At 40.9% G+C, this 9,700-nt stretch overlaps 1 protein-coding gene across 1 annotated transcript; it reads left to right on the top strand.

Moving 5' to 3' along the window:
• The first annotated feature begins 6,101 nt into the window (after positions 1-6,101).
• On the top strand, positions 6,102-8,062 carry LOC126651234 (dual specificity protein phosphatase 13-like). Its single transcript, XM_050336910.1, has 3 exons — positions 6,102-6,280; positions 6,548-6,765; positions 7,863-8,062. The coding sequence occupies exons 1-3, from the start codon at positions 6,120-6,122 to the stop codon at positions 8,060-8,062; spliced, it is 579 nt and encodes a 192-aa protein (XP_050192867.1). The 5' UTR covers positions 6,102-6,119.
• Positions 8,063-9,700: the final 1,638 nt, after the last annotated feature.

The raw sequence follows: 9,700 nt of genomic DNA, 5'->3' as shown, positions 1-9,700 counted from the left end.
GGGCGGGACGGGCCCGCCGCGGCCTTTCCGGAGCGGTGCGGGAGGGTGGAGGTCTGTACAGGGTTGTTTAGACGTCGTAAATCAAGTGAATAAGTAATCCCCTCAGAGACCAGCTGAAGGGAGAAGCAAGGGTGTCTTGCGCATGCTTAGACCAGGCTAAGGGAGTTGTTCTCCTGGAAGATACCATAGCATATTTTTTTCCCATATGATCTTTCTGTCCATCACTGGGAACTTAGTACAGCCTGGATGTGAGAAAGACACTAAATAGGATTTTTTTTTTTTGAGAGTAAAAACATAGAGTGATCCTGACAAAATTTAAAAAGCCACCAGTGCGGTAATGAAGAATATCCCCATCTTTCGTCTAAAGGCATGTGTGAGGACAAAATAGCAGAGAAAATTTACAGGAGCCTCGTCCTGTCAATCCTCATATCAATCACTGAAAAACTGTTCAGTTGCAGCATTATTCTTTTCTGATGCCCATAGGAAAAATAAAACTGCAGCTGGCTGACAGCACTCACTCAGTCATTTATCTACAGTGATCCACAGCAGAGATGTGAACAGCTTAGATGACTTAAAGCTCCAGCAAGGCATTGTAACTTCAGGAGTTCCATAACCTAGAAATAATACAAATGGAGAGGATAGAAGGAGACAGACAAATTAGGAAAAAAATGGTCCAAAATTAAATTTATGTTGCGTATCAACTGACTGTGGTAGCAACCAGCCCTTTACAGCAGTTTTCAGAACACTGAAATTTGCTTTGTTGATGATGTAATAAGTATGAGGTCCAAGACAAGTCTAAGTTGTAGCTTCAGTAGAAGTCAAAAGCAGGTGCCAGCGTAGCTCCATTAAGTTAATGACATTAGCCTTTTCAGAGAATGTGGCCTTGTGATCTGTATTCTAAATGAAAAAAAAAAAAAGGATCTTTCGCAGTGCTTATATGCTGCTGTAGTGAAACAAGGAAATTTTACATTTCGAAGTGCTTCAAAACTGCATCAAGTTGTCGTCATCGAGCAATCTAATGCAAACATCCGCTGTTGTACAATCTCAGTTGTAATGGGCTATATACTGGATATGCAGATAAGAAACAAGCTGTGAGAACTTCTGATTGTTTCCACGTGGCCTGATATTGGTTGTAAGGTGCATATCTCTAAGCAGTCTGTTCTGTCCTACTTTTATTTTTTTAAATGATGTGGTTTCCCAAAATAACTTGCTGAAATTGGAGGGAATGTTCCACTTTCGTTGCCAGTTTAGCAGCCTCTGCAAACAATGTAGGAATCAAGTGTGATTGCAGCCCTCAAAATGTTCCCCTTCTTTCTCCTTTTGATGTGAAATTTTCCCTACCAACTGCCAGTTAAGCACAACTTTTTGCACACTTCCAGGTCCTAAGTTGGTACAATTTACAATACATTGCAGCCTTTGCTTGTATCTGAGCAACTCGTATGAGCTAAAAGTGTAAAAATAAGCACAAACTGAAAATCTAAAAATTGCTGCAAAAGTAATTGTAGCAGACTGCAGGGCTGTCTCATCATGGAATAGGTCACCATGACAGTGATTGAAGCACAGTCCTGAAGCTAAACTCACCTTTCAGGTTCTCACTCTTAGCCTTCTTATGGGAGGTGCCAGGAAACTGCTGCTTTGTTACAGCGCTATGGCTTTGTGATGTGGTTTGGTGGTTTTTTTCTTCTAAACATGCACAAGAGTCTACCAGCTCACCAGATTCCAGGAAGGATACAAAAACGAAAGCAAAAGTTTCCTTACCCTGTTTCCTACAGAGTTTATAGCAAGACCAGCAACCCAACTAAAAATTACTTCCCAAATTCAGTCTATAGACTTCAGAAGTCAAAGGCTGGACGGTCAGTTTCTATCCACAGTTATCATTGCTAATGGCATTTTTCTGTTCTGTCTAGTTTCATCACCTAACAAGTATTTTGAAAATTACCAAATTAGCTTGCACAGAAAAGTAATAAATAGCATAATTTAAAACATGTAACTCTTAGATGAAAGTAGACGTAAATAGCTGCTTAGCTGCTATACTTCAAAGCTGAAAACTACTTCTACTTGCTAACACTTGAAGTTCTTTAAAAGGGTGAATTATCCAAATACTTTGTGCTTTATTTAACAGAAATTTCCAATAAACCTCATTCCTTCACTTTGAGTTATGTCACTTCATGCCATGTGACATGAAGGCATTGATGTAAGTTTGACAGGCAGTGCCAATGCTGACATGTCAGTTTGAGAATTTATGACAAACTCTATGCTACAGATCCTTTTAAAACTACTATGGATTGCCAAGATAAAAAAGTCTTTAAATTGTGCATCTTTAGATTGAAAACAATTTATTCAATTCACATAGTTAGATTGATTTCATGTTCAGGCTGACACTTAATACAATAAAAGAAAGGAAATTTATATTGAAAATTTCCAACTAGCTCAAGTTACAATATATTGTAGCAAAGGAAAATGCGATGCATTAATGTAATGTTTTGTGGTTTTTTTAAACACTGTCATTAAAGAATACTGATAGCATTTGATAATTTGAAATAATCTATCCTAAATTTTAAGACCCTACATGAGAAAGAAAGGCCTCATCTGAACAGAGAAAGAATTGCTTATGAAAAATCTCAGCCAGCAAAGAACACAATATGGCAAGGAGAATGTCTTTCACTAGAAGTGCTAATTGATCTAAATCACGCTCTTTTCTTTTTTCTGGGCTGGAGGGAGTGTTGGTTTGGTAATATCATTTTTGCACAGATCAGGTCCTGCCCTATAATTTCTTTGTAATCTACCTCATTTGAAGAATACTTCAGTCAGTCATGTGTGAACTTTCAAGCATCTGTTTTTTCTTCAAATTTTCTAATTCTGTAATGGAAGAGAAATAGATTGGATGCCTAAGGGATAATCAAAGTAGTGAATCACAATCATTTTTCATAAAATGAGCTTATTAGAGGAGGAAAAAAAAGGGGGGAAGAATTAACTCTTTGTGATCATCAGACAAAATTGTTTCACGTGTTCAAAATACATTAGTGTTGTGGAACACCAGAAAACCGTCTCACTTAGCATTGACCAAAATGTACCAGAATTCAAATAGTTCAATCCTTCTTCAATAGTTAGCCGTCCCAAAAATCAAATCCTGTAAACAGGCTGATGAGTGAAATAAGATCTTTTGCAGGTGGAGATACTGTATCAATAGAATCCTAGCTAGCTGAACTTCTATTCTGTAACGTTTTCCCTGTAAAAGCTTTCTTCTTTCAGGATATGTGAAAGGAGCCTGATTTTGGCCCTGTTTTCATTAGAGAGATGGAAAGGTGTCACAGGCATGGCATCAGTTAGAACTGAAGCATTAATTTCAATAGAAGAAATAGAAAAGCTACCATTAATTTCTTGTTCTCAGCTGCTGCACATTTTCCCGATAATTCCGATGCCGCGGGCTACTAGAGCGCTCCATGGCAGTTTACACTGTTGCCACCTAATATGTTATTAGCCATCAAATGTTTGATTTAGATTATTCCGGCAAGTACTACCTACAAAGTAATCACCAAGGCATAGTCCAATTAGCAGGATACCTTGTATTGCTTGTTCTGAAATTATTCACGCATTAATTTCAACTGAGACAGCAGCTACTACTCATATATAATTAGACACAAATGTTTGGTTTAGAGCTGCCCACCATCCCAACAGCCAGGAGAACCTCCAAATTCTTAGAATCTCAAAAAGTGTCTTCTGCACAGAAAGCTAAATCTGCTTCTATTCTGTGTGGCCACATATCAGTTTGTTGCTTTTTACATCCATTCTTAGTAGATTTAAAAGGTCTGGGAAAAAAGCACAGATTTGAGAGGCAAATGTATCTAAAAGCCAGATCTCTGCCTCCTGTCTGTTTCAAAGGCAACTCCTGGCTAAAAAAGGTCAGTAACACAGCTTTCCCAAAGCCATGCTTGCAGACTATTAAATGCTTAGAAGATGTTAGATGTGGAATGCCAGTGTTTTGAAGCAGATGACTGCATGCCATACTAATGTTGAGGGCACACAGGACTCGGAGAACATTTTTCTGGAGTTGATGTTTTTCTGTTTGTCATCTCTTAGGCTGCAAATGAACTTTGAATTCTTAGAGCATTTGGGGTAGATGCCAATAAAAGTTTTGCAGCAGAAAAGGGATAAACTTAAATGTGAATGTCACAAATGTATTTGACAGAACTTGATTGGCAACAAATGGGCTGGGCTTACATTTAAAAAAAAACAGATAGTAAAGCCTCACCTTGAGTCTCCACCCAGAAACCTGAGAAAAGTAAACTAAATTGAACAACTTAACTTGCTCAGTCAATTTTCCTCATTCTTGAGCAAAAATCAATCAGCTTAAAAAGCACTAGTTTAGTAAAGGAAAAAAAGAAGCGCAAAACAGAAAAACAAGGTAACACACTACAAGCAATATGTACATGCCCTTAATATAACTTCAACCATTTTTCCAGTCCTCTCCTCTGCTGGATCTGACCAGCTGATTGCCTCACAGCAGAGCCTGATTACCTGTCCCACTGCCCCCTCTAAATAAGCACTGCAGCGCTGTTGCTTGTAGTTTCCTTTATTTTACCTTTTAGGTCAGAACACATATGGCAGGGGGAAGAAACAAGTCTCTTTATACACAGGATGCTCTTAAGCAGTTTCTTCCCTAAATCCAAAGAATATTAGTAATTTCTGCTTCATGGGATATTCTACACAAAGTCACTTTCTTTTCTCTTCTTGCAGGTGACTTTTGCCCTGTGATGCTGGAAACTATAGCATTGCATTATGGTTATCTCTCACCCTGATACTCCTAAGCATAGTTAATTAGTCCAGACTTTAATATCCAGTTTGAAATGGCTCTCCATGATATGCCTCTTGATAAATTAAAGCAAGCCTTCTCTCAATCGTAGTATATATAAATGCATGTAGAATAAAGATGGCTCAGACCTGACCATTCTTTTCATTCATTGCCCTTTTTTCCACAGGGGATACTATCAGCAGCAAGCTTCTCCTCTTGAGTCACCTTCTCTTGAGGACTGCCTGGCTTACAGAGAAAGAGCATCACTGTTTCATTTGTTTTGCCTTGTAGCTCCATCACTGACAGTTTTACAGCCCCCTGCCAGGAGTGACACATCCTGCAGACCAGAAGGACAAGCACCATTGTACTTCAAAGGGCCCACTAATACTGCAATTTGATATGATGGGTCTCTAACCTGTGGCTCTCCAGACCTTCCTATATAAACTAACTCCGTGGCTCACAAGTTTCACCTGAAAACCATTATACTCACGGTCTTTGTTCTCTTTTCAACAGAGGGAGGTACCATGCAATACGTGGCAGGTGTATTGTGTTAACACAGTGATGAAAGTAGTGACTGCAATAAAAAATATTAAAAATCTGAAGTACAGTTAGACTCAGATAATTTTCCTTGGTGAAAACACAGTAACTTCAAGAAATAAATTTCTCTAGATTATCAGTAATAAGCAAGACATAATCATCTGCTTGGTCTTTAACCTCTTGGTGACCATATTGGTAGGACCCACTGGTGCATTTCTGACCCTTTCACAGCAATGGTTTTAAGCATCTCAAAATAAATGGCAGACAGTTGTTAATGGGACAGAGTTGCCACTCTACTTGCACTGGACAGGTTTGTATTTTTCCTTTATCAGGCCTTCAGTTGCTTGTGATGAATACCAATGCTCTGCCGAGGACGTGACTGGGGACAGTCACAGCCATGTGCTGGGGGGTGTCCTGCGGGCAGGGGCTGCTGCCACATGGCTGATGTGCCCGGTACCAGGGCTGCTGTGCGGCTCTGGGGACGAGCCCTGAGAAGCGGACTAGAATAAGTGAGGACCCAGTAATGCCCAGTTTGGTCCCTGCATCTGTCAGAACTGGCTGTGCCGGTTCGGGTACTGCAGAGGCGAGGGGCCAGCGCTGGGGAGGGGGCCCGAGGGCGGCTGCAGCGCAGGGAAGGCCTGGCTGCTGGCACAGGCTGGCTGCCGGCACCTGCCCCAGCCCATCTCCAGCCCATCTCCAGTCTCCCCGTGACCGACCGGGGCTGGCAGCGTCCCAGCGCCCAGCGCCGGGACTGCAGCCGGGGTAGCGGGGTCTCTGCCTGGCTGCCAGCATGTCTGGGGCGGAGGTGCTGGACACCCAGGGACCTGCAGGCGCTGCGGAATGCACGGGGGACGTCCCCTCTCTTAAAGAAATCGAGCAGCTCCTGAACACCGGACGGCCCTCTTGCAACCACGTTGATGAAGTATGGCCTAATCTCTTTCTAGGAGACCTGTAAGTACAGCTTTATGGACACACCTCTGCCATGCCCTCTGTCTGTTAGTATGCCTCATGGGTGCGGCTTTAGGCAGCTCATAGTTTTGCTAATTGCTGTCATTTACACTGCAGACAGCATGATTTCCGAGATAAAATTATGACTAAGCTACCCTTAGAAGCAACGCACAGCCTGATGCTCCACCCTGGGAAATGCGGTCTCACAGTGCTCCTCCTGACCTGTGAATATCACTGCACCCATTTGACTTGTCTTTGTCTTTTCCTTAGAGTAACAGCTCACAACAGATTTGTTTTGTGGAAGATGGGTGTGACCCATGTTTTAAATGCTGCCCATGGTACAGCCTACAGCCACGGAGGCCAGGACTATTATGGAGCGACCATTCATTATTATGGTGTCCCAGCCCATGACCTGCCAAGCTTTGATATAAGCCAGTTCTTTTTCTCTGCAGCACAATTTATCCACAAAGCCTTGAACACACCAGGAGGTATGAAATTATTGTCAGTCATATTTTGATGCAAGTTGGCAGCCTCTCATAACAGATCAGCTCCACAAGCTCAGTGGTGGACAAGTCACTGCATGGTGTCCTGCTAGCTGCTGGTTACCTGCACAGGGGGTGGCAGGAGGAGGGAGTGCTGTGTACATGGAGGTAGCTCTAACTGGGTTCCAAAAAGCTTATGTGAGAAAAGAGATGAACAGTGCAGGAGGGAGACTGGCATGGAGAGGGGAGGAGAGGAGAGTATCTGTAAGGAAAGGCTCATTCAAAAAGGGAGAATCAAACTCACACATTTAAAGTTAACACCCTCTTTTGAGACCCTTTTATAGGAACTGTACTTATAAGAACAAATGAATATAGAGACAAAAGTCCTGATTTCTACAATCACCAACCGTATGTGGACACTCGTATATTGCAGATGAGCTTCTTGTTTGAACATTACCTGCAGGGCTGTGTCCCCAAGGATAAGAATTACCTTTACCCAAGGAGATTTATAGTGAATTGCACAAGAAACTGAGTTTCTTGGCAGTGGTACAATAAAATACTAATTACCCTGTTTTACATAAAAGATCATTTCTTAGCATGAGTAAACTGGCATTAATGGACCTGTCTCTGCATCACAAAAATTTTTTTTGCCTTCAAAATACACTTATATTGCATCAAATTGCCTTATTATGCAATGGTACTAGGCCAGTCATTTTTCTTGTGCTAGTGCCATCCACTCAGGCCAAATTTTAGCATTCTTCTTCACCTAAGTAAGCCCTCTGAAACCAGTGGGTCTGATTTTCCTCCTTCTCACAACAGAACAACTTAATTACTTCAACAGGGTTTTCTTCTGTGATTTGCCAGTGTTTCTGACATCAGGTGGGGATCTCATGGCACTTCTTATACAAGTGAGTGTAACAATGGCAAATTAGAGTTGTTAGCAGTTCATGTGATCTATCAGAAGGGTGAAAAATACATCATGTTTGCAGTGTTACTCTAAGCTGGAGAAGGCAGAAGGGCTTTGCCTTCCCTTTAAATTAAACTTTGTCCACTGTACTGCTTCTCTTCCCTGGTTATAATTTTTAAATTTTTTTTTTTACCAGCTAAAATATTGGTACATTGTGCAGTTGGAGTGAGCAGGTCCGCTTCTCTGGTCCTGGCATATCTCATGATAAATCACCACCTCCCATTAGTTGAAGCCATCAAAACAGTGAAGGAGCATCGATGGATTTCACCCAATCGTGGCTTTCTGAAACACCTGCGAAATCTGGATGTTCAGCTACGGCAAAAGAAAGACTGCTGACTGGGCAAACCTATTTACATTCACTTCACTGAGTTTAAGCCTTCATAATCATTGTGCATATACCACTTCCTATGATCAGTGCCTGTTACAAAAATGAAGAAAAATATTCATCAAAGGTCAACAGAACTGTAAATGGATTAATTTTGATAGCTCAGTTCCTCCAAGACCAGCACAGCCAACATCAGCACTGTAAACACTGTGTGCTGTGGAGCTGCTGTGCCTACAGTGGTGCTACCAGATGAATCCACTGAAGTGGTTAAGATGGACCGAGTTTGTTCCTGGTTTGTGCTAATGCCAGAGGAAAGTTCAGTAATTGCATCTGGCTGTAAAGGATGTTTGAGTTGCCTTTACTTGAGAGGGTAACATAGTCATCTTCATCAGTTTAGTTACAGTTCTCATATGCATGTTCTCGAAAGAAGAGCTTTTTGTGTTTCAGGCCTGGTTATGTGGCAAGGGCTGTTTCTTAAGAGCCCAGGGACTCCTACAGAAACATTCCTCTTTCACTGGTCTGCTAAATATTACAATGCTACAGAAAGCTGTGACAGCCAGAAGACCCACACCAGCAGAGTAAATGTCTATGAAACTCTCTGCAGTCTGTGTCAGCAAAACCACAAATCTTTTCTTGCTAAATAGGTTTTCAGCAAGATAATGTATATCATGCAGTATATTGAGGACATTAAAAAATGTCAGGTCTCTGAAGCATTTTGTAAGCTTAAACTCATCAGTTTGTTCTCACTCCAAATTATCCCAAATCAGTTCTGTGTCAGTGGCTTTGAATCATCCATGGTTTAATATCAGGTAGAAGCTTAGCTTACATCAGTGGTTTGGCTTAATTGATACAAATTAGTTTTAAGCTGTTTTCAGGATGTCACTTTTCCTATCACCAGTTAATCGGTACTTAAACCGACGTGATTTTTAATACAGCAACTGCATTTGAAATTCATGCTACCACTCTGACTCAAAATTAGCTTGTTACCTTGTGGTGAACCATGAAGTGATAATCACATTTGGTTTTGCCATTTGCCACTGGTTTGATTCATTGATTAGTTGACCTTATAAAGATTCTCTGCTAGATAAAGTAAATACATTTCTGCTTCTTGTTTGTTTGCATTTGAAGCTTCAGTTCTGATAATTTCTTCTCTGCTGGAAGAGACTTGCAAGGTCATTAGAAGACTAAAATAGTGATGACTTGTGAGTTGAACCTCTTCCTTCCCAGACCCCATATTATCCTTAATTCTTAGAGATGTTATGACATGAATGCTGATTCTGCTTAGGATTTATGGGAATTTAGAAATCTGTCCCTATTTCACTGTACACAAGTGCTTTGCAAAATAAGCATATTTAAGATTCTTCCAGACATCAATTTGACTGTTCAGATTTTCCTAAACCTTGCCAAAGAGCTTCACTGATGAAAGAAAGATAAGACATTGTCATGTAAAAAGATCAAATAGGGAATCACATTTAAAACCCAACAGCAGTGGGACAATCTTTATACCTCCCAAAGAAGCAGAGTGCTGGAGGAGGAGCTAGGTTTGCTTTGAAGTTCTCCATTAAAATTAATAGGGATTTACATGAGTTAATATTTCATTATAATTTATACTTCATTCACACTACAGTAGGTTTTAGTCTGGAAACCTT

The sequence above is a fragment of the Myiozetetes cayanensis genome, unplaced genomic scaffold (genome assembly GCF_022539395.1).
Source record: "Myiozetetes cayanensis isolate MyiCay16 unplaced genomic scaffold, myiCay2020 scf10, whole genome shotgun sequence".
Lineage (NCBI taxonomy): Eukaryota > Metazoa > Chordata > Aves > Passeriformes > Tyrannidae > Myiozetetes > Myiozetetes cayanensis.
Note: the sequence above shows the minus strand (reverse complement) of the source record. Positions and strands in the feature narration are given on the sequence as shown.

Bases quoted from the DNA above. Each gene is read 5' to 3' on its own strand.
- LOC126651234 (XM_050336910.1), top strand. From the start codon at position 6,120: ATGTCTGGGGCGGAGGTGCTGGACACCCAGGGACCTGCAGGCGCTGCG. The intron at 6,281-6,547 runs GTAAGTACAGCT...TCTTTTCCTTAG, and splicing joins AATCTCTTTCTAGGAGACCT to AGTAACAGCTCACAACAGAT. The intron at 6,766-7,862 runs GTATGAAATTAT...TTTTTTTACCAG, and splicing joins AGCCTTGAACACACCAGGAG to CTAAAATATTGGTACATTGT.